The 25,967-nt window shown below is 38.6% G+C and overlaps 1 protein-coding gene across 3 annotated transcripts; it reads right to left on the reverse strand.

Annotated features, from left to right (window-relative positions):
* Positions 1 to 19,269: 19,269 nt before the first annotated feature.
* On the reverse strand, positions 19,270 to 25,355 carry LOC104600612 (protein Brevis radix-like 4). 3 transcript variants are annotated; one of them, XM_010263666.3, is made up of 7 exons: positions 25,192 to 25,355; positions 24,682 to 24,849; positions 24,407 to 24,603; positions 23,932 to 24,314; positions 21,375 to 21,510; positions 20,439 to 20,833; positions 19,270 to 19,563 (listed from the first exon to the last, which is right to left on the reverse strand). In XM_010263666.3, exons 3-7 carry the CDS (start codon positions 24,524 to 24,526, stop codon positions 19,485 to 19,487), a joined length of 1,113 nt encoding a protein of 370 aa, XP_010261968.1. In that variant the 5' UTR covers positions 24,527 to 24,603; positions 24,682 to 24,849; positions 25,192 to 25,355; the 3' UTR covers positions 19,270 to 19,484. The 3 variants fall into 3 exon arrangements, with proteins under 3 accessions (XP_010261968.1, XP_010261967.1, XP_010261969.1); XM_010263665.3 differs by having other exon boundaries at positions 25,186 to 25,353; XM_010263667.3 differs by having other exon boundaries at positions 24,969 to 25,348.
* Between the last annotated feature and the right edge of the window lie 612 nt (positions 25,356 to 25,967).

The following is a 25,967-nucleotide window of genomic DNA, read 5'->3' on the forward strand; positions in this document are numbered from 1 at the left end:
GCACTTATTTCAAAAATAATTACTTACTTTCAGTTTTTTCGTCAAATATAAATAATTACTTAATTTTCACTTATTATGGGGTCCTACAACTTATTTTAAGTACTAATTAGAAATTTTGAATAAATGCTTAAAATAAGTGATACCAAACAGAGGCCTAGACTCCAAATGGAGTAGTAGTTAGTACCCAAGTTCAACACTATCATTTAGATCCTTGACCTATATGGCTCAACCCATAGCAATGACTGGACTGAGAAATTTTTATACCACAATTTACTAGTTCGGCTTGAGATGTTCTCCAACTCCAAACCAGACTGGACTGAACACCCCTAGCAATGACTGTTGAAACAATTAAACCTGTCTATTAGGGGGTGTTTGGTTTATGATTGTATCATGATTTATCTAGCTATTTCATGGACATAACCAATGTCATCTATGTGATTTGAATACAGTTGTTAGTTTTGGAACCATCAATTCATGGTTCCACAACCAATGAAACTGCTTTTTTTTTTTGAACAAAGACTTTTTATAGAAAGCTTTCTCAACTAAGGAACATGGTACACCAATGCAAGCAAGGTATGCCCCACACCAATATGATTCCAATTATAATGTCTCTCTTTTAAGACAATAGTACAATCAAAGCAAATAGTGAAAACACATGTACACATGAATCATTCAATCAATGATCAAATATCATGGTTAAAAAATTTGTCATATTCAAAGAAGAGATCGGTTTGGCTTAGGAACCATACCACTCCTTTTCAAAACCACGAACCAAGCACCCCCTTGATGACTAGACCTATTCATGGGTCGGCCTGGCCCCCGGATGGGCTTGAACACCTATATAGGCCCGCAGGCTTAACCTTGGGCCAAAAAGCCCGGCCTGCAATAAATTCAAGCCGGGCTCGGGATTTGCTAAAATAGCCTGCCCCGGTCCGACCTATAACTAAACCTAAAAACCCTAGTCGAATACCTTTCTTTTTTTCACCTTTTTCCCCTCTTTTTCCAACCGAATTATTCTTCTCCACATCCTCTTTCCCTTCTTTATATTCTTTTTTTAATATAAATAAATTTTGAATTTATATATATTTTTTAATGTAAATAAATTATTATTTATATTGATTATTGAATAGGGAAAATATCTAATTTTTTTTATTAGGTCGGGCTTCCGGCTCAGGCTCGGGCTTCGGGCTTTTTATTAGGGCCAGACTCGGGCTCGGGCCTAACATATTTCTATTAATGAAGAGTAAAAACCCAGCCCGGCCCATGAACAGGTCTATTGATGACCAATTAATCAATAAGTAGGTTGTGATATCCTAACATGGCATTTGGTTTGTTAGTAGGTTTATGGTAAATTACTTATCAAAACCTAACTTCTCACGCAAGTTACTTATTTTGTTTACCAAAAACATAGCAACAAACAATTCATTTCAACAACCTCAACTATTATGAAACAGTCTTTTAGTCTCATTTATTCAAGCTTACCATTAAAGTTATCATGGTGGTGTCTGACATGTCTTTCAGTATGTTGGAGGCTCAAAAGAAAGAAAAAAAAAAAGGCATTTTCTTGTTTGGCATCATATAGACCAAAAGACCTGAATACAAACCTATAGAAAGACCGAAAAAGTTGAAAATCAGGAAGTTTCAAACAAAACTTTTGGTCTTTCCGGCTGTTTTTAACAGCCCTATAAACCACAATACAAACCAAACAGTCTTAAGCTTTAGGATGCGTTTGGTTGCAGTGCGATTTTATTTGCACTAGTACAAATGCATGGGAATGTAAAGGAAAAAAATACAAATTTTTGTTTTGAGTTTTATTTTATTCTGCTTCATATCTTAATTTACTTTATTTATATTGCAATCAAATAAAATAAACTAAAATTCGTAATAAAAAAAAGTCAGAATTTATACTAAAATCATTTATACTGTCATAATTTTACATCAATACAAATTTGTTTACATTACAACCAAACACAACCTTAAAGACAAAACCCCAAAAGTTAAATTCATCTTCTCATCTACTTGAATTATTGAAATATCTACCTAAAAACGACCTGCAAAACAGCCCCTGTATAGATAGGGAATCGAACATGCTCTTTTATTATTATTATTATTATTAATGGTTGATCTATATAGAGAATTAACGTAACTGTGGAACCAAAGCCCCTTTTAATAGCTGAAGCCTGAATGGCATAGTATACTCAAAGATGAAACAAAGTGAGATCATGTAGGCCTGTGGTTACATAGATTAGACAGGTTAGAATTGATGATTGGTAATGCTGCATATTTATGTAGTCTGTGATAGATATATGATGATATATATGTTCTGTGTACATTCATAGATTCTGAATTAGCTGTGCAATTTTTCTCAGGGATAAAAAGAAAAAGAATTAGCTGTGCAACCAATAACAACCCTGGGTGCATGTCAGCCAATAAAGTGCATATAGCCAGAACCACTGAGTAGGTGTTTGGCATCGGTGTTGGGAATACAATTCTAAGAAAATGGTGTTTATTTTTTATTTGGAAACAATGCTACCACATAGGGTGTTTTCTGGGAAAGCAGCACTGTTTTGTTTGGTACCAATGCTGTAGAATCATTTTTAGCATTGGTATATATTATCCAACATTCAATATGATGTCACATCATTGCACCGTTGATAATAATGGGCTGTTTTTTTTAGAAAATATTGAATTTGGCGTTTCTTCATACCACACTTTTTTGAGAAAACAATGAATATGCTCTGGAGCAACACTTTTTATAGAAAAACAATACCAAATGAGAAGTTATTTTCTGAAACACCTCCTTTTCTAATGTGGTGCTATGTGACTTAAAAAGCGACATCGATGCCAAACACCGCCTCAATCTCCCACTTTGCATACATATTCTAGCTCGGGGCATTACTATTGGTTGCACAACCCATAAGCCCATAACATAGTTATTGGGTTCGGCTAGGAGCACAATATAAGTTGAGCCAAGATAACTTTTTACACTGTTTCAAGATCAGCCCTTTAGCCAGGCCCATTCAAATTTTGACAAATTACCAACTGATCTCATATTGAGGTCTTGTATAAACAGGGTAAATTTGGTGAATAGGTATCTCTTTTCCATTGACCAACTTTAAAGTGTTCTTTTTGAGTTAGGTACTATATCCCACGGTAAAGAGAGCTTCATTTATCCATGTACAATTTACCCATTTTTCACATGGGAAAGTTGGGGAAAACATTTATAAAACATGATGGGATAAGTTTGTCCTTATTAATTTTTTTTTTTTTTTTTTTTTTTTTTTTTTTTTTTTTTTATGGATATGAATAAGTGTTACCCAAGAAAATTTACCTCAGATCGGATTTGAATAAATGTATATTCAAATCCAATCTGACACTATTCATGTCAAATCTGATCCGATCCTTCAGATCAAATAGGACTCAATTTGAATTCAAATCTTGTTGGTAAATCGGATATTCAGATCTGATAATCCTATCTGACTTGTTTTCTTTAAAAAATAATAAATTATTAAAAGAAAAATAAAATATATTAAATTAAATAAAATAAAAATAAAATAAATAAATAGCATATATATATATTATATTTATATTTATAAATATATAATATATATTTCTCAAACAGATAAAGGGGTGATCTGAATATGATCCAAAAATCCGAACAAGATTAATGCGAATTCAACCAAATAAAATTAGATCTGGGATCGGATCATATCCATTTGCACCCATATAAACGGGGCCTAAAACTGTAATTTATGCATCTTTAATGAAGTCTAATGTGGGTCCTTATCCAGTCTACACCTCCCAAGAGTCCAAGACCTTGGATGGCAGGGACCAATATCAGGTAATGCCCCCTCCCCATTTCTCAAAACCCCTCCATACTCTTATCGGGTTGAGATGCACAAATTCAGTTGGTGTGAGGAACAGATCTGATCTCAAGATATGTATGTGAAATGCCTATGGGGCGCCAATGTAAACTCATATATATTATAATAATTATATCATTATATGCATGGCTTCTATAACTTTCTTACCTAATAAAAAAGCTAATGATAGAACATTTTCCACGATAATTAATCCATTGTACTAGCTAGATAGACGAAAAAGTAGCTTTCATAACGATGCATATTAATACTAAAAATGCACTTTATGAACTTAACCATATGAGGCGATAAAACATATAATCCGCAATGGTCCGGTCTGCCATCTTGCAGTTAGGGGCGATCATGATCATGGGTTGGGCCGGGCTTTGTACTTATGATAAGGATTATAGTTTAGGCCCGGGCCCGAGGTTCAGGACCTGTAACATAAGTCCTAGCCGAGGTCTATACAGGCCTAGACTAGGCCGGGCCTAATTCCGGGCCAATGTCTTTTATAATATACATATTAAATTATATATCTATAATATTTTGTTTTATGTAGTATATAATATAAAATATTATATATAATATAAATTATACATGTAATGTTATAATATTTATATATAAAATATACAATATAATATAAAATAACATGTATACATATATATACATTATACACAAAAAGTATAAGTTTAAATATATGCGGACAAATCGGGCCTGGGCTGGACTTGAAATATTAAGCTCAAACCCGGCCCTAAAATTTATAGGCTTGGTATGAACCTAAACCCAATCCGAACCTAAACACAAAACCCAATCCCAAACCCAGAATTTTAATAACCCATAATTGCAATAGATGAACAAAATATCAGAAATCTAAAGTATCTAATTGGAGTGTTGTAAAAAATGATATAACAAAATCTGGAACTATAATTTGATACCAATACCCACATGACTAATTTAAGTGATGCAGTTATATAGTGGACAAAAACATCACTTTCCCAAGGTCACCTCCACATTTTCTCATGAGTCATGATCATTTGAAAGGATGCCATCATAAAATTATATTAGCCAATTAAATTTTGCCTTTGACACCCAAGTTCCGTAATACGACTCACATGAAGCTGGTCTATTTTTGATAACTAATTAAAGCTGTTTTTGATTAATTTTTGCCTTTTGAGCTTTGTACTGTAGAAAACAAAATTTAGCTAAAACGTATTTGTTTAAGCATTTGGTAAAACTTAATTTTATAACCATCATAATCTGAAACTCATACACTTCTAATGATATAAGTCTTGAAATTTTGGGCTTTAAAATCATGACATTTTTAAATTGTACCCTACTCAGAATTCTGATTTGAACCGCAGATTTACAACAATTCCAGTTTCACTCATAAATTGACATCAATTTCGAACTGTCACTTATCCCACCTGTACGGTGGAGTTACAAATTTTGGGAATGGAATGAACAGTTTAAAAATCCTTAAAATCAAAATACTTGACACTTATGTATAACATTTCTGCCGGTTTGTCCCATCCAATTGATGGAGGTAAAGTAGATAATAACAACTTTTTGCTCTGAATATCAATAAAAAATAATATTTTTATAAAATAATTAAAATAAAATAATTTTTTTAAAAAATTATCAAAAAAGGGCAGTGGCATTGTTCATCGTCTTCCTCTTCCTTCCTTCGTATTCATGCCATCCATTTCAACGGGTCAATGGGTCCCGACAGTCCATCCCGCGTGCCGGAGGTTCGAAAAGTCGGAAATACGGTGGGCTCTATGCGAGACTGGTTCTTCGAGCAGAAGAAATAGAGCAGCTCCTTGGAAGGACTGGCAAAAGGACCCAACCCAATCGCACCTGATGTGATCAAGCCAGATGTTATGGCACCAGGGCTGAATATATTGGCTGCCTGGCCTCCTACAGTGAGCCCGACTCAGCTGAAGAGTGATAAAGGAAGTGTTGAATTCAAGATAATCTTAGGGACATCCATGTCATGTCCACATGTGAGTGGCCTGGCTGCCCTCCTGTACACAGAGATTGGTCTCCCTCAGCGATCAAATCAGCTCTAATGACAACAACTTATATGCTAAACAACAAATTTACTCCAATCAGAGACGTTGCTGCTGGTTCTTCTTCCTCTTCAGATTTAGCTCGGTGGAGTTTCACTTGTCCTCCTACTAATCAAGTTCTTCAGCCAGACGACTTGAACTACCCGTCATTCGCTCTGCTTTTTGACAATGGTGCCCAGAACATTATGCTGACATACAAGAGAACGGTGACTAATGTTGGGGCCCCGAGAGCTAGAAGTAGAGCATCCCGCGTTGGCTTCATTCCCTGCAACAAAACTCCACTGGCGAACCTGGCTTCACCGGAGATCCTTTTGCCAGCCCTTCCAAGGAGCTGCTCTACTTCTTCTTCTGGAAGAACCTGTCTCGCATAGAGCCCATCATATTTCCGACTTCTGGAACCTCCAGCACGCGGGATGGACTGTCGGGACTGTTGATCCGTTAAAATGACTGGCATGAATACAAAGAAGGCTGAGGAAGACAATGAACAGTGCCACTGCCCTTTTTTGATATATTTTTTTAAAAAGTTCTCTTATTTTAGTTATTTTATAAAAATATTACTTTTTATTGATATTCAAGGCAAAAAATTACCCCTTAGAAACCCTTGTTTTTAAACCACAGTTTGATCCCATTGGTTGAATTGTTTGAACAGTCAAACTCAGAGAATAGTAAAAAATCATTGACTTTGACAAAAACCACGTAATCCACGGTTGGATTAATTGTTTACCCGTTTGACTTGGTGATTAATTGATAGGTTGAACACAAAGGCTGTGTTTGGTTTGAAGGAAAAGGTAGGGAAATGAAGGAAAAGGTATGGAAATCTTTACAAACCTTGTATATGTTTTATTGTCTTTCCCTTCCTTTCCCTACCTTTACCTTCAAACAAAACATAGCCTAAATGTTTTTTGCACTCCAATGTCTCTATTTCAAGGTGCCTTGCTCGTTATTTTTTGCTAAAAACCTCCTTTTGGCCTCAAATTATAGATTATAATATTTTTATAAATAAAAAATAAAAAACATAAAGTAAATATAAAATAATACATATATTACATGTACGATATAATTACACATTATATATATATATGTATATATGTATGTATGTATGTATGAATTTATATATTATTCATGTAACACAATTTGACCCATTCAATTCAGACTATTGAACGGATGACCTATGACCCAGAGGCAAAAACATTTTAACTCGACTAAAAATCTCTCTACATGAAATTTGATTTGTAGTCAATTAGGTTTTGTCTGTCCTACACGAATTTGATTTGATGGGATAATCAACAAGTGTTGGAAAATAATAAAGAAGGCAGAATGGAATTTATCGGTAATCGCTTTCCAAACCAAGAACTTGCAATGCAAAACTGTAGTGTTATAGAACTGTGAATCAAAGAAATTGTAGAGAGAAGGAGGGTTGAGTCGTGCCACTTTGTCACTCTCCTTAAACCCGTATTTGCTCCCTATGGTGCAACCGGGTGATTGCAAATCGGTCGCCAAGATAAAACAGCCCACAGGCCACTGGTAGGCGTGCACTCGTTTACCAAACCTCCGCAAACCACCACAAAGAAGTGTCCTTTCAGAGAAATGTCTCTTCAGAACAATGCACCTATTTGAAGAGACACAAAGAAGAGGAGACAGAAAATAGAAAAAGAAAACGTTTAAAAATAAATTTTGAAATTCAAAAGTCAAACTATTTAAACCGGTCAAAACCAAAATGATTCAGTGTAGCGTGCATATACACATACACGTACACGTGCACCGCCCCGTCCCCTCACATGTATATGAACATCTATATATAGTGCTTTCCTACTATGGGTCCCTACCAAAAGAGAGAGCAAGTCTATATATATACTCAAACTCAACTCCCTTTCCCAAACAATGTGGGGCAACGAGTCTTCCCATGCATTCAAATGTGTATACTATATAATTTTAACTAACAATAAAAATAATATTTCTTGTTAAATATCATTAATGATCATACCTATATTGTACAATTTTTTGTTAACATAAGAATCGATTCAGTTTTAGGCTCCCTTACTTCTAGGGTTACGCGTGGAATCACACCATGGTTAAGTGGTTGATGGCTGTATTTATATATGATGTACTAGAACTTCGATTGACAAATTCAGTTGGAAGGGGTAGGAGAGCTGAGCGATTCCCTCAGTCATGACTCAGGATAGATTATCTTCCACCCCTCGTCCTCTTGAGATTTGTTGTTGATAGATTAGTGAAGTCACTAGTTACTTGGGTGAAACTTAATTTTGACGGATCATACTCCAATTCAAGCGTGGGAGCAAATTTGCTTGTTAGAGACCAAGGTTTTAAAAACGATTCAGAAATGGAACCATTCTATCTACTGGTTTTCGGGTCAGCGGTTCAACCGTCCAGGTTAAACGGTTCAGACGGTTTGCATATTAGGGCAACTATTTTATATGAGTTATGAGATTTGAGAAAGGAGAGGAGATGTTAACAGTTAAGAAAGAAAAAATAAAGAAATAAAGGAGAAAGGAAAAAAGAAAAGAAGAGAAAGGAAAGGAAGGAGGGAAGAAGAAGGAAGAGGAAGGTGGTTCGACGCTCATTGGCGATGATAATGGCAACGGTGAGGCAATGACAACATACACAGATCTGAGTTCTCAGATCTTTTTCATCTTCTTCTTCCTCAGATCTGAGACACGAACTCAGGTTTGAGACAACCGAGACACAAATTCAGATCTGAGACAACTGAGACCCGAACTTAGATCTGAGTTTGTATGTTTTCTGACGAAGAAGAGAGTTCTTGGGCCAGAACCACTGTCTGGGTCAAACAAGCCGACGATTCGACTGTCCGAGTTAATGGTTTTCTGACAAAGTCAACGGTTTTTGACCCAGGAACGAGTTAGGGGTAAAACGGAACCGGTTGCTTGAACGATTTTCGGGCCGAACGGTCTGACCGTCTGGGTCAACGATTGTTCAAAAATGTTGTTGTCCACTGACCAACATGGAGGTGTGCGATGATGAATGCTCTTAATGTTAAACACAAAATGGGATTTGTTGATGGATCGATCCCAAAATGGTCCAAGTGCAATTCTATGGTAATTTCTTGGATTTTTAATGCACTAGCAAGAGATCTACATGAAAGTGTAGCTTATGCAGAGTTAGCCCAAGATATCTGAAAAGATTTAGAATATTGGTATTCTCAAGGAAATGCTCCCCGAGTCTTTGAGTTGAAACGAGATATACCCCTTCTTCGTTAAGAAAATCTATCTGTTGTAGTATACTACACAAAACTCAAGAGCTTGTGGGATGCAATCTCCGTATATGCTGATACTCTAACTTGCTCATTTGTGGTGGAGCAGCAAAGGATTTTTTGAATGAAAGAGAGAAAGAACGAGTATATCATTTCCTTCGTGGTCTAAATGACCAATTCAGTACCATAAGGTCAAGTATTCTGACCATGGAACCTTTGCCAGCTGTTAATAAGTTGTATGCACTCATTACGCAAGAGGAAAAACATATTTTCCTGAGTAATCATTGAACATCAAGCATTGAGAGTGTGGCTTTCTTTGCAAATGGACCATGATCTAAGTCCTCACAGTAATAAAAGGATAAACCTCATCCACGCTGCGATCATTGTAAGAAATTAGGATCAAATCGAGGTACTATGAACTTGTCGGATATCCTCCAGACTGGGAAACCAAGATTAAGTCTGGAAAATCCAAGAAACAATTATCAACCTCAAATCAAGTTTCAATGACTTAATATGAAGAGAACTCTCCAATTCCCGTACTAACCATTGAACAATATCAACAACTAGTCAATTTGCTCGATGGTGAATCCCTGTCAACAGTTGTAACTGCTGCAAACTTTGTAAGTAACACATCCAATTCATCTCAAAGCATTCATACTGAGTCCTGGCTCTTGGAAAGTGGAGCCTCGAACCACATGACTTGCTAAAGAGAAATATCAAGTTGAATCACATGAGTGCCATAAACTAATCTTGTTACCCAACAGTGAAGTTCTATCTGTTGCATCAACGCTTGAAGTACCTTTGACCCCTAATTTAACCTTAAATAATGTCCTACACATACCTGACTTCAAGTGCAATTTAATTTTAGTCAGCAAACTAACATCACGATTGAGCTGTGCTATTGTCTTCTTTCCTACATTCTGCATTACACAAGACCTAGTAACCAGGAAGTTGATTGGAGTGGGTATCATGTGTGATGGTCTGTACCATTTTCATGTGCCATCTACAACACTTGTAGTTTTTCATTCTTCCACCTCTGTCAGATCCCAATTGTGGCATTCAAGACTTGGACATACTTCCTACTCCAAGTTTTCTCAAATCCATGGGACGTACATCATTTCACCATCAAATAAATGCTGTGACATTTGTTTTAAAGCCAAACAAACGAGGCTTCCTTTCCTTGTCAGCAATAGTAATACTACGTCTTTGTTTGAGATAGTACACTATGACATTTGGGGTGGTTACCACACTCCTCATAGCGGTGCACACTATTTTCTAACCATAGTTGATGACTTATCTCGAGCAACATGGGTGTACTTGCTCAACAGACACCCAATTACACACACACTCAGATTCAAAGCACACCATCCACTTAAATTTTGGGGAGAGTGCATACTTATAGCTGCACACATAATAAATTACTTGTCGTCTCTAGTGCTGCCAGCCAAGACACCTTATGAAATACTCTTCCAACAGACACCCAATTACGATAATTTGAAGGTGTTCGGGTGCCTATGTTATGCTTGAACTCTAGTACGAGGCAGAGATAAATTTGCTCCAAGGTCCACAAGATGCATGTTTGTGGGCTATCTACATGGACAGAAAGGTTACATATTGTACAGCTTGGATAATCATCAGTTCCTTGTCTCTCGATATGTGGTTTTCTTTGAGGAACAATTCCCTTACAATGATAATATTGTACTTGAAGATTGCAAACCCAATACAAGCCCTGTTATTCGCTTTCCTATCATTGAACAAGTTCGAAATTCCATTGAGCCATCATTAGAACCTACAACCACTTCAACTCCCAACTCAATATTGAACCCGGTTCCATCAACCATTGACCAAACAACAGGTCCAGTTCCAAATAATGGTCCTAAACTCTCTCCTATACAAACACCCACACCATCCATTTCTCCTAACCCATCAGCCCACCAGGACCAGACGGGCCCCAGTTCACTTAAATCATTACGTATGCCCTACCATTCGGTACCCTTTGCCCAATTGTTCTTTGGCAGCCACCAACATTCCTTGTGAGCCCATGACTTATTCACAAGCCCAAAAACATACCTGTTGGCAACAAGCCTTGCAAGATGAACTCAATGCCCTTCATACCAATAACACATGGACACCTACCATGCTGTCACCCAATAAACAGGCTATTGGTTGTAAATGGGTCTACAAGACCCTGTTTTAACCAAATGGGTCCATTGAGAGGCATAAAACACGCTTTATAGCCAAATGTTACACTCAAACTGAAGGAGTTGACTATAATGAGGCATATGCTCCAGTTGCTAAGCTTGTGACAGTACGATGCCTCTTAGCATTAGTTGCAGCTCATAAATGGGAAGCACATTAAATGGATGTCAACAATGCATTTTTACATGGGGAATTCCATGAAGATATATATATATATATATATATATATATATATATGTTGCCACTTCTAGGGCTTATATCATCCAATGATCAACTAGTATGTTGCCTAAACAAATCCATCTATGGACTCAAGCAAGCCCCCCGTAACTGGTTCATTACCTTGGCCCAAGCTCACAAGCAACGAGGTTTTTCACAACCAACAACAAATAATACTCTTTTCATGTCATTTGGGCATGGTTATACTCTTGTGCTTCTAGCATATGTTGATGATTTACTTGTTGTGGGTAATGATCCCACTCAGATCCAAGCTCTCAAACAATATCTCCAAAGTTAGTTTCCCATGAAAGATCTTGGACCGTTGCATTATTTTCTAGGAATTGAGGTATTTAAAAGTGAAGGATTCCTTCTGTGTCAAAAGAAGTACACTCTTGATATATTGCGAGATGCAAGCATGGTGGCTTGTAAACCATCCCCCTTTCCAAAGGAACAACAACATAGACTTGGGCTAGAAGAAGGCCCACCAATTGCTGATCCAGGACGATATAGGTGCCTAGTTGGCTGACTGATTTATCTGAGCATCACCATTACATTGTCTGTTTGCTGATTTAAGCATCGGAATGCCCACCCCGAATAAAGCAACTCGGGCATTCTGATCACTTCTTTTTTATAACTCGACCAGGCGACCTACGTAATCTGACGTCCGAACTATCCGCTAGTAGAGAGCACGAGATCGCACATCATTGCATTGTCTTGAGGAAATTCTAGTTTCATCAAATCCATCAAGTGAATATATATTAAATGGTTTTTCTACTTGTAACATCGTTATTCGTATCTCATATCCAACAATCTAATTCAGCGCAAACAGATAGTAATTTTAGGCTGCGTTTGGAAGGAATGTAACTACAAAATTGCAGGGTGTATTTTTACATTCCACTGGTTTGAAAAATTACAAGCTGGTTTGTTTTTGCATGTCTAATTTACACCTTTTATGTTTGGCACGAAGATGTAAAATATACGGTGTACTTTTGCTACCATTTGAAAGAATACACCGATGTAAAACATAATCAAGCATAGTAGATGCAGATACATTGTGCCAAAAATACGTGTATGCTGCCAAAAATACAACTTGTGGTGTTGAAAACGTGTATGCTACCAATTAAATGTACAATCCATAAAAGTACGTGTCTATAGCTTAATTAGCCATGAGGCTAGAATGTACAGTCCATAAACATTCTAGCCTCCTTATATAATTTAAATTGACAACGTGTATGCTATCCCCATTTACTTAGACGCATGAATTTGACTGGGGATATTTTGCAAGAAAAATAATTTGAGGCTAGGCCTCAGATACCAAGTGTCTACCATTTCTGGACACTTGTAATCAAGTCCAGAAATGTTACCATTTCTGACTATCCTCAGAAAAATAATCAAGTCGTCTACCATTTCTCCATACTTTGTAATCAAGTCCAAAATAATCAAGAAACACATCCTATAAAAAATACCAATATATAAAAAAATGCTAAATGATCTGTAACAGCCAATAGTTTGGTTAAATGATCAAGTCCGATAGTTGGGTTAAATGATCTGCAACAGCCAAGCATATGGGCTAGCTAAACAAAGAGCAGATTAGACAAGCTACCTCACCAAACAAAATTTTTATGATCAACCCTTAGAGTAACTAATGCAACTAGCACTTCTTCCTAGCAACTAACCACCCATAACAAAATTAATACAATCAATGCAACTAACCACAAAGAGGCTTCAACCCTCAGAGTAATGGGGTCACCTCATACCCTGCTCTATTGTCCCTTCCAACCACATTTCTTACCAGCAACAGATATAATGATTTAGCTGTAAATTTTCCACCAGAACATTCATTCTGACATTCATTGGGCGTGCTATTCTTAACTTTGGATACTTCCTTTTATGTAAAGCAATTCATTCCTCAACTTCTCAATCCAACAAAGGACATCTATATTTTGGATAGAACACTACTTGATCATCTCTTTTCTCAAAAAAATTAACTTTTACCTCTTTAGAACTTACTCCATACACTAGAGAATAAATAACATAATATCATAAGCTATATAGACTAAATGATACTTTGAAGATTAGGTGGGAATCTCCGTGGGATGACCTAAATGATGAGAAGAGATTCCATCTTGTTGCATGGAAAATGATATCTTGATCTAAAGAAGGGGGCATGGCCGCACGGGAGTGGATTACCATGGATGATGAGCAAACCATGGATTCAAAAATAGTTGTGGAGATTTGGGATGGGAAGAGGACTTGTGGAGATAACATGGGCAAAATTCCATGGGGTTGGAATTGGTACCTATTTGGTGCACCTATGACTCAAACTTATATAGAAAAGATGATTTTGTTCAGCATATCACTTTTAAACTGGGCAAGGCAGTTGATGCATGGCTAACTGATAGACCCCCAAGAGAGAGTCATTCTTGATCTAGCTAAAACCAATCCTCATTAATATAATATACTCAAACCTTTTCTTTATATAGCCATAGCCTCATTCTACAAAATATGTAACCATATCATAAAGAGAAGGAAAAAAAACATAAAATAAAGAGCCATGTAGAGAAGAAAAAAAAAAACATATGTAACCATATCATAAATGCTGTAATCACTAAAGTATGAGATTATGCATATAGAGCTATGTAAAACCATCTGCTAGTTAAGTTCACATTCAACAAAACAATTTGTGTCTAGTTCAAATAAAGAATCAAAATATGCCATGATTGTGAGCTATCAAAAAACATGACATTAACCATAGTTTGTGAAAGTTGATCAAATTGTAATGAAGTTATAGAAAGCTTAAAGTATGTCTAATGCTTCCGAAATCCGGGTAATTTTGATAAGATGTTGCATACCATCTGCTCTCGGAACGGCTTTTGCCTAGCAAGAAATAGGTTAGCCTCACTTTCATTTCCACCCAAATACCTGAATACTGCATCTAGGACATTGATATCAAACCCTCCCAAGTCCATCACTTCTGTCCATAATTTGCTAAGCAACTACTCCTTTTATTCTATTTTATGGTTTAACCATCTGTCTTCTTTTGGTGGGGTTTCTGATTAGATGGAGATCTTCTGATTTAATAGATTTTGTTATCTTTGTTTATTGTTTTGTCATGTTGATTACAAATGTTGATTGGTCCATTTGTTGTTTGGGAATCATTTTTTCTTTTGTTTTATGGTTTAACCATTTGCCTTTTGCTGGTGGAGTTTTTTATTTAGATTTAGATATTTTGTTTTAACTAAAGTAAGCCATTGAAGGGTGTGGATGAAAATAGGAGGGTGTGGATGGATGAGACAAAAAGCATTGATGTGTCATAGATGTGGGGTCAGTTGAAATCAGATCTGTTGTGGGCTGTATAAGGATCCAAGGATAAAGAAACATGGATTTGTATGTTGTAAAGAAACCATAACAACATGATAAAATTTAGACCAAGATCTATATATGCAAAAATTGAATTCAAGCATTTTGAAAAACATAAAAGAGAAGTAAGAGAGGATCAAATAAGAAATATGTTTTTTAAAAGGAAACAAGTAGAGAAAATAGGCCTTGATACTTCCAAGGCAGGACTCAATTCAATTCCAATATAGATTTGAATCCATAGGTGGGTCTACCCTTACAACTTATTCTTAAAATAAAAAAAGAAAATTCATCCTGTCAATAGACTTAACATATTTTTTCCAAAACTATACATGATTCACAAGATATTGGTTACATTTAAAATTTCCAATGGCTTGGGGAAGCAATAGTCCAAGCGGGCATGCAAGAATGATGTGGATGGAAGATTGAAAAGGTAGATTTGAAATTCCCAAAACTCATCCTGTCAATACCCTTACAACTTATGCCTTTACGATTATTGTTGATTTAATGCTCTAAATAAATGTTGCTTCATCTATATTTTATTATTTGAATAGTTGACTTTCGGATTGGTACTTATAGCTAATGTGGCAAACATCACCTTTATGCTTTTATTACTAGTAAGAAATGGTCATCATCTTAATTTTTATTGTTATGATAATCATTATTTTTAGCAAATAATTTTCACTTTAATATAAGGTTGATTTATTGTACATTTTACATTTATTTCATGGGATGAAATTGGTTACTAGGAATGGTGTCAGGTAAGGACACTAGAGATTTGTCTGCTGGTCATCCAATAAATCGATAATCCGGAAAGAAGGCACTATCAATATCGCGTCCAGTCATATAAAAGCAAAGCGTAGTCGGCAGATCCGATGGAATGATGCGATGGATAAGGCCATGATAGAGCTCTTGGCCGAACAGGTTTCCCTTGGCAACAAGATAGATAAAGGCTTCAAAACATCTGCATACACTCATGTATGCAAGGAAATGACTGATAGGTTTTTGATAAGTAGAATGCACACACTAAAACCCATTTACATGGAATGAAGCAAGAAACCAAATACAAGCCGACACACAAGTTTGGGAGGAGTACTTGCAGTTAAACCAATGCATTGAGTATTATACTAGCAATACTGTTATTACAAATGACAAGAAACCCCAACCATGAAAATTTGGTTTATTGAATGCAGGCTAACCCTCTTGCACATTGTGTGAAAGGATGAATGATGGAAACGTATGATGAGATGCAATTGGAAATCGGGAATGATCAACCAAGTGGAGATTATGCCATGACAGGAGCTGAGCTAGAAGAAGAGGGGGGTTTGGGTTATAATGTTGGGGGGGATTCCTTTGATGTTGACGATGATGCCGAGGATGATGGTGCATCCACTCCTGCTGCATGCACTGTAAACATTAATGAAGATGGTGGTCAATGCCATACCAATGTCTCTCGTACAAGTTCATATTCATCAGGGGCAAAGAAGAGAGTACATGGTACAAAGAGTAAATCATTTGAACATTTCATTGAAGCAATGGACAAAATGAATGAAAGTATTAAGCAACTTGATGTAATCGTTTCTGGTCACGTACCAATTTTTTTTGGTTAAGTGCCTCGCCATTTGACCTGCTCCCAAGAGAGGATGGTGGAGCTTCCTGGTGGTGAGCTACTTGGTGATGAGCTCCCTAGTGGTGAGCTACTTGGTGACGAGCTCCTTGGCGGTGAGTTACCTGGTGACGAGCTCTTTGGTGGTGAGCTACTTGGTGACAAGCTCCCTGGCGGTGAGCTACCTAGTGACGAGCTCCCTGGTGGTAAGCTACCTGGTGACGAGCTCCCTGGTGGTGAACTACCTTGGTGGACTCGTCATTTGACCTGCTCCTAGGCGGCCTGTAACTCAAATGATGGTGGAGCTCCCTGGTGTAGCGCAACCCGACTGCCCTCTGCATGAGGTGATCTCCTCTCCTTTGTAGGCGGCGGGAGCTGAGAGACCCGCGAGAACTCCATCTTTTCCTCCTCTTTGTAGGCAGCGGGAGTTGAGGAACATGCGAGAACTCCATCTTTCTTCCTCTTTGTAGGCGGCGGGAGCTGATGAACCTGCGAGAACTGAACCAGGGGGCCCGAGGGTATTTACCCGGCGGGGACTCTCCGATGCCTAAGTTAGCACTCTGATTGTCGAGAGCTTAAAGATGATATTAGAGGAATGAGAGAGCTAGAGAGCAGGGATTACCTCAATTTTTTCATTCTCTCCCCCTTGTCTTTGAGGGTCGGAGTCCTTATATAGTGGTGTCCTGTCAAATCAGGCATAACAACCTCTGTCAAGTCAAGCGTAACCACCTCTATCTCTCTGCCACAACCGTTACTGCTAGAGCTGAGGTGGCGGGTGCAGGCGGCTGCTGCAAAGTACGGCTCTACTAATCAAGGGACAACTCTCAGGACTAGTAGGCACGGCACCGCCTAGTGAGAGACGTGGGCGCAGGTCTCTGGATCTGTCAAGTAGGAGATCTTCCTACGATACGCCGAGCTGCCCCTAAGTGTCGAGCTACCTGTAAGTGTCGAGCTCTTCGTAAGATGCCAGGCTGCCTGTAGAGTGGCCAGCTGCCCGTGACGAGCTGCTTATGCCGACCTGCCCCTAGCTATACTGAACTCCCTAAGCTATGCCAAGCTGCTTGTGGTGAGCTCTACCGAGCTGCCTGTGGCGAGCTCTGCCGAGCTGCCTGTGGCGAGCCATGCCGAGCTGTCTGTAAGTGGCAAGCTGTGGCAAGCTCTGTCGAGCTGCCCGAGCTTCCTGAGCTGCCCAGTTGTCAAGAGGCTGCACTTGGTTTGCATGAGGTGCCAGGTGTTACAATTTCACTAGAGGGCCAAATCCGCCTTCATCACAACTTACAACAGTCATGACAATCTCTAATTGAACTAATTAGGGTTATTTAACTACAAAGCCTCCCAACTTAAGTACGATATTTAACTACAAAATGCAGGGGATACAAATGAAATATTTTATAGATCTGATCTAATAATAACTACAAAATGTAGGGGAAATGTTGAATAGATAAAAAAACATATACATCTATAAATGTTACTACAAGATAGAAAATTTTCCAAATCTGTAAAAACTACAGATCATATTGAGAAACTGAAAATCAGGAGAAATCTTACTTTCACTTTCAGAGATACATTGAAGGGGACCTAAAAATGATGATGGTTAGGAACTTTGAACAAGAGAAAAACTAAATAAAAGAACACAATAACACTAGATCAATATTTGATCAGTAAATCGGATGGAGAAATGAAAAGGTTCGTTGTTCTCTCACCAGCTTAAACGCAAACTTCAACAGAGAAGAGGTTCATTGTTTTGATTTCAACGCAGACTTAAACGCTGATGCTCGGACTCCTCAAGGCTGTTGGTGGATGTTTCGAACTCCTCAGATCTCAAATCTAAGAATAACCGTTGCTTAGATCTCAGAGTGCCGTGCTGGTGGAAGAGCATAAACTCCTCTTCTATTTCCTTCGATGAAATAGGGCGTGATTTTTTACTTCGAAAAAACCGATGTAATTTTCCACCGCTAAATCAATGTAAATCATCGGGTGTTTGCAAATTTCCATCAATAATAGAGGCCTTTTTACACTGTTTCCAAACACATACAATTTTAGACCGGAGTGCAATAATGCACTTAACCGGAATTTACACTCTTTCCAAACGCAGCCTTATGCACTTACTGAAACACAATGCGAACTAACATAACGTAACAACACATCAGGTGGTGCTTAGGGAATGACACTTCTGATTGCGCTTGCATTTACTCAGATCAGATTTGGCCTTTTTCACATTTAATTAAAAAAGAAGGCAGAGAACAAAGAAGTCTGTCAGCCTTTTTGGATCTCAACGAACTCCATATTTGTCAGATACGCGCCGTCCAGTGGGTGTAAAGTGTGAACCGTGTTTTTGAGGATTAAAGAAATTGATAGTCTTTATATTTAGAAAGCTTTCTGTTCCTGCAATTTCAACTCCACCGAATAATATCATTGGATATTATTAGTCCTTGATTCAAGGAATCATAGACAATGGTGTTTGCGTAAAAAAGACGTGAGCCCATAGGCAGAAACGACTAAGGAGAACAAGGGAATCCGAAGCAGTATATGTTATTGTAAGTTAATTACTATCGTTATTACTGTTATTAACAATTTTTTTTTTTATAATCACTCCTGCCGAATCTAAACCCTCTCTTATCTCTCACCATTACCTACGGCAACGGTACTCCACGTACCAAATTGGTATGTTCCACTCGACAATCAAAAGAAAAATACAAACAAGTAAAAATATATATATAGAACCCTCAATTAGAAATCTTCAACCGAAACGAATAATTAAGAGAGTAAAGAAAACCAGATGCAAAGCAATTCCTTGCGTCTTTCAAGATGTTGGTGAATGGTGCCTTAATACATATCAACCAGATCACGCTAAATTACTGTCAGTAAAATTGAATATAGACTGCATCCAAGTAACGCGTTACCTCTAGTTCCACCACAACCTCGCGTGTATTGCATATAGATCTACATTACAGGTATTGTTCGTGTATTCTGGCTCGGTTCTCTTCCCACCACAACCTAGCGTGCATTTCCCCAAACCTTTCTCGGCTGTAGCACACCAATGGTCAATACACACAACATACACGGTTCAATTCAAACTCAAGTTAAGTCAATCCGTCCATCTAATGAATAAATTAAAATATAAAGCCACAATAAACAATTGAACTTTCATACACTTGTACTTGATTATTTTATTATATTTCATCCGGGAAATAAGGCTCGCGGAGGGACACTCGACCCAACCCAGATAGATTTACAGCCCTAAAAAACTATACCAGCTAAATGATAATTTTCTAAAATGTTTTTTAGCTGCATTTTCTGAAATGTTATTTATTATTTCAAAATTACAAGGCTTCCATCTCAGGGACAAAACAAACAGGGAAAAAGCTTATAGATAATTGCTCATGGATAGATCAAGTTCATGCAGATATTTTTTAAGTAATGTTATGATGTTTTGATCTCTTAAGTTTCTGTTTATAAATAGGAACAGTAATTAATAACTCACACCCTGGCTTAGCTTATAATGCTTGTAAATATAACATGCATGCAGGCTCTATCAAATGATCAAGATAGGGACGCCAATAGGTTGAGTTAAACAGTAAACCCGCCTTACCCTGTAGGATTGAGTTAGGATTTTGATTCTTTAACCCCAGTTCGATTCGGATTTGGATGACTAACTCTTTAGCAACTAGCGAATGCTATTAGATTCAAACATCAGACAAAGAGATCCTAATCTGAAATCCAGGGTAAGGACAATCCTCAGATTTCACAAAGTAGGTTAACTGGCAAGGGTTAATCAACAAAATCATCCTTCATCTGTCATATATAGCCTCTATTTGGAGCTGCCACATGGTTGACTTTGTGCAGTCTAACATACGCCAAAAAAAAATGATCAAGATTTGAGGATGCTAGAAATGGCTCACCTGAACCTGACACGTCTCAGCTCCCTGGTGCCACCAGGCAATGCTCTTATAGTAATATAAACACCAGGCTCATCCTGCTCAACCCACTCGGTCTCCTGATCACTAGCATTACTGATAGACAGCTCTCCAGAGCGGTCACCTTCCCTGGACGAGCTCGTCCTTACAGAAGCATCCATTGATGATGTTTCAGTCTTGGGTCCGCTGATGCTTGAAAGTTTTGGTGTTGATGTGAAGCCACCCGAGTCATAGTAATGACGAGACTGCATTGGATGGTGCTCAAGTGAATCCGAGGATGAGTAGCCCATTCCCGTGGGACGGTGAAAGTTGCGGGGTAAGCGCTCTTTGTTCAACGGAGGTGTAACTGGGCTGTCCTCAGCTGATTCGATCTTCAAGCTCTGAACAAGGGAGAAAGGTCATTTTGGACATCCAACAAATGAAATCAGATATTCTTTGGTGACCTAATCATATATATATATATATATATATATATATATATGTGTGTGTGTTCAATTTGCAATGGAGATAGCTCTGTTGTAACCATTTTGCTGGAAATTCAGATGGTGAGAGAAAAAAGGGTAGTGGCCAATATATGCTACATTTGCATCGCCCGTCCGAGAGGGCTGACCTGAACGTTCAGTTAAGCGGGTTCAGAGCAGAAGCCTTGAGTCGCTCCGGATAAGTTACCTAAAGAGGCTGAAGCGGACAGGACAGCCCAAATGCTTATTGCTTAACATGACTGACAGCCGATTCGGTCTCTCCGGATTTTTCACAAAACATGGCGTAAAGGCCTTCGTGTAGGGCAACCTCGGAAAGCCAGAAGCCGCTGCGCTTCAGCCCTCTCAAGTCCCAAACGGGTCCGCAATGTTCTATTGCTTTACCTTGTTTCCCAAAATACAATCCCTCTTGTAAATTGTAAGCAAGGGGTTGGGAGCTAACCTCGTCTTCGGATCTCGGGGGTGTTGGAAGCGGGACATCTTGTCGGTTGAACCTCTGGACATTGTAGAGCTCCATGACTTTGTCATAATTCTCAGCCCACCACCTCTGAGCTTGCCATTTGTTGAACATCTCCCGGCTGGTGAAGGGGCAAAAGAAAAAGAAAAGGATATACATACTAATAAGAACTTGTCTATATTCATTATTTATTCCTCATAATTGCAAAACAGATGAAGAGAAATTCAGTTGGAGTCGAGGCAATGAGGCATGCACAAACATGAAGCGTCTCGCACAATGATCTAAACAAACCTCTGAAAGAGTAACACATCCATGTAGTTTCTTGAAACAATAAATAGCTAAGTCTTTTACAAAAAAATGTTTTTCCAAGTAAATGTAGAATATACAGCGAGAATTAAAATTATTATACTTGAAAATGTACTGGTAGATCTAGTAAGATATTTTCCTACACCCAACAGATATGGTGCGTGACACAACCTTTTTTTTATTATTTTTAAGTCCTGACACAACCTATTTTCCAAAAAGAAGTGCCATGGAATTGCACTGCATGCAAGGCCTGCACCTCAGTAGACAACATATAAAATTAAGAAAAACATAAAGGTGTTAAGAATGTTATGTTCATAAATCAGGGTTAATGAAACAAGCATGTGCTTATTGGACTCACAAATTTGATAGGATTGATATTATTTTCTTGAATCAGATAATAGCTTTCTCTCAAAAAAATCAGATAATAGCTTTCTCTCAAAAAAATCAGATAATAGCTTTCTCTCAAAAAAATCAGATAATAGCTGTGCAGCAAGCAGTTGTATATTACTTCCAATCAGTTCCATGGTTGCTAGCATTTATGCAACAACTATTAATTGCACATTGAACAGGTGGAACCCCACTAAAATGCTAGAGCGTTTGACTTTACAGACTGGCATCACAGGGCTACCGGATGTAACTGGGAAAGCCTAAAAAGTTTGGGTCAGCTGATCAAAAACAAAGTTCAAGTTCGGGGTCAACATGTACTAAATCAATTTTTTTGTTCCCCTCCTTTTACCCCCACCACCCCCACGGTCCAGGAAACAAGAATTTAAAGTTGCACAGTCAAAAAAAACTGTTTGTTTCTAACGTAGGTGGCTTTTTTTGTCGTTTATTAATCTAATGGAACACAAGAGATTTATGGATATGGGTAAACCTCCAGAGCCAACAGACAACAGGTACAAAAATGACAATTGCAGTAGCTTGGAAGAGGAAACGAAAAACAAAACAATCTTTGCTACTGCCAAAAGAAACAAAAATCATTGCTACAATGCTAATGCAGCCATGCTTAAAAACGACGATGGTTCTTGGTAAGCGTTCCCCACTTCAAGTTGCGGAACTCAAAGCAGTGTCTTTTTCCGTTAATGGTGCTGATTGGATCAATTTTTCTATCGGCTCCACCTTCTCTGCCAGTATATGCAACAAAACCCACACCTAAATATTTGAAATTAAATTAGGTCATGACCCCTCTATTTCAGTTAGGTGGGGAATCATTGGAAAAGGTAGGTTGATATTTGAAACTGAAAAGGTTGTTTTTCATTATTGTCTCCGTATATCATAAAACAGCTTTTTATCAAACGGCCTACATCCATACCTGTGTAATTCATCTCGGCAGCATCTGATCAAATTGGGTTTTCAGACAGTTTATTTTCATTAGGGTTCCTATAAGGCTACAGACTATAGCCAAAAATTAAGAGATCTTCGTTAGCAGAACGAGACCTAGATACAGACTGCATTAACGTACAGGAAAACTAATTTATGATAATTTTCCGTCACTGGGGTCTGGACCTCCTTCCAAAAACCGTCCCAACACGTTCCAGCAATATCTCATATTAGGTTGGAACGTGTTGGGACGATTTTCGGTTGGGAGGAGATACCAATTCCTCCCTGTGCTCGCATGTGGAACCACTCAAGGACGGGCCTCAGCACCCAACCATACCCTGTCGTGTTATGCTTGATTGTCTCCAATTTGTTCATTACAATTTACTACACTCTGACTTGGGGGAGAGAGACTCAGACGCACACATTAAAAATAAAGAATTCTTTATTTGCTTTTTTGTTTCATATACTTTGTAATCGGAGACCAAATCAGCCCCACAAGATTGTCCCCAAACTTCCCACAGCACACTCTCGCCGTATATTGAGCATATCTTCCGATGATAATATCAGAAATAATGTGCTGTGGGGGGGGGGCTTGTAATTGAAGTTTGCAAGACGATCAAGGGGAAAAAAGAATAAAAAGCATAGGCTCCAAGCCTCTAACATACCCCCTTTCCCAAAATAAAATAATAATAAAATTAGAGAAATTACAGCGATGCAACCGCCATATATGCAACTTGGTAGCAATCGAATTATATCGCCTTTGGATGCGAATTTTCTCAGCGATCACCATTAGGCTCAGATGAGATGAAAATCTAGCCAGGGACATGAATTAAGACGTACACAACAAAATGGTACTTAGAACATGTGAACATTGACTAATCACAACCTTTGGTTAAACGATTATGATGAAAAATACCTGAAGCGGATCCGCTTGAGATCGTTGCCTCCCCGAGGCAGCGAAACGAAAGTGATGAGAACACCTGGTTCGACCTGTGCGACCCACTCCTTGGGCTCTGTTTCTTCCATGAACACAACTGACTCGGTTCGTCCGCTCATCGACGGCGGGGTTCCTTCGCCGCTCGAAAGCCCCTTCAACCTTGCTTCCATCTCTTTCCCCCACATCCTCGGTGTAGAGCTCGAGCTAAACGTCCCCGTCCGACGGTAAGAGCAGTGATATCTCTCCGACGCCGAGGTCAACTCGGACTCCGCATAGTTCTGGTGTTGATGATGCCCCGACGCTCCCGAACACGGCTTGCAATGTCGGTATGCCCCCGACGCCTTAAGCGCCACGTCCTTGATCTGAAAATTTTCTGGTTCTGTTATAAACCCTAAGTCCCGCTGAATGAAGTAAGCTAAGATAGAGACTAGAAAAGAACCCTCGCTTGGTCTACCTGGGCGGTGAGAGTTTTAATAGCTTGCTTAGTGCTCGGCGTGCCAATGGTATCGTCGTCCTCTGGTTCGTGAAGCGATCCACCGCCAAGCTGCTTGGAACAAGCGATGCACGTCAGCATTTTTGGTCTCACCAGTTGTTCCCTATTGTATTTGCGCCCCTAAATCGATGGTCTAAGCTCGCGATAGATGGAAGGGCCTGTAACAAAGTAACAGGATTCAGAATTAAAGCTTAAACATGAAGCAACCATGCATTTATTGCATGAGGAAACCAAACCTCGAAGATCCTGCTTTCTTTGTTCTTGTTTGCGCGGTTGGTTCTGCTACCACCAAGTCCACTCATCCACTCCACTCAGCTTAAATAACCAAATGCAGCACCGACATGCTTAAAACCACCAAAACTCGACGGAAACCAAATAAACGAGGAAAAGAATGGATCCGATCTCTGCAAAAAAAAAAAAACAAAACAAAACAAAAAAAACAAACATAACAAAAAAGAAACAATTCAGAACTTCAAAAATGGTATTGTCCGTCATCTATGACTGTTACATCTGGAGACCGGACCTCGAAATCTCTAAGATTCAGTCGTTTCAGTTTGAAAGCTCGAGTGACAACACACTACCACTCGTGCACAGGCTCTTTAATAACCCCCATAAATTACGCGCTCAGATGTTCCAGTCCGTAAAACAGAGAAAGAAATTTATAAATAAATAAATAAATCGATATGATAAACCAGGACCAGAGAGGCTGAGACTTGAGAGAGAGAGAGAGAGAGAGAGACCTGGACCTGGAGTATTCATCATAGCTTTAATGAAGGAAATAGAGCTCCGTTATCAGCAATTTGCGAGCGAGAGGATCGAAAGGAAGAACCTGGAGCCAGAAGCCGCGTTATTTTTTCCCGTCCCACTCCCACCAACTGAAGACTGACCCCAGGCGAAATGAAGAAAGAAATATTTGTGTGTAACTGCAGATTGCTTCCTTTTATCTTACCTGCAACCAGATGCACACCGTCTTAGATCTGTAGGGCTAAGATCTTGGTGGGGTCGTCTCTTTCACTTCTTTTCAGTATTCTAGCTTTACTGTGTAGGACGAGGTTTGAAAGAAAAGAGTATAATTAACAGGTGAAGCACATGATACATTCATTCCTATATACCGTAAATACTCTATCAAAACTCGTGAAGTATACAGAACATACGGTTATCCAGAAAAGCAATTCCTCGCTCATTTTCGTCAAACCCCCTCCCCCCAGATCCCGCCCCTGAAATGGTATCGGCCGTTGATCTCAATGAATGATCAATCTCTTATGTTGATTGCATGAACACAAAGGAGAAACTTTTACCGAAAACATAAGAGGAACACAAAGGAGGAAGTGGAACTATTGAGTGGTGGTGAGGTAAGGACTGAGGATGTTATAATAATCTCGGTGGACCCACGACTTACCCGTTTTTTCCGGTACTCCTGTCTGATTATTATTGCTGGAATTAATTCGATATTCGAGTGGTGGCCCCACACACCAAAAGTGGTAGCCCCGGCTTTTATTCTCTCCCCTCGAGTCTCGACGGG

This window comes from Nelumbo nucifera, chromosome 8, assembly GCF_055504915.1.
Source record: "Nelumbo nucifera cultivar China Antique chromosome 8, China Antique-T2T, whole genome shotgun sequence".
Taxonomy (NCBI): Eukaryota; Viridiplantae; Streptophyta; class Magnoliopsida; order Proteales; family Nelumbonaceae; genus Nelumbo; species Nelumbo nucifera.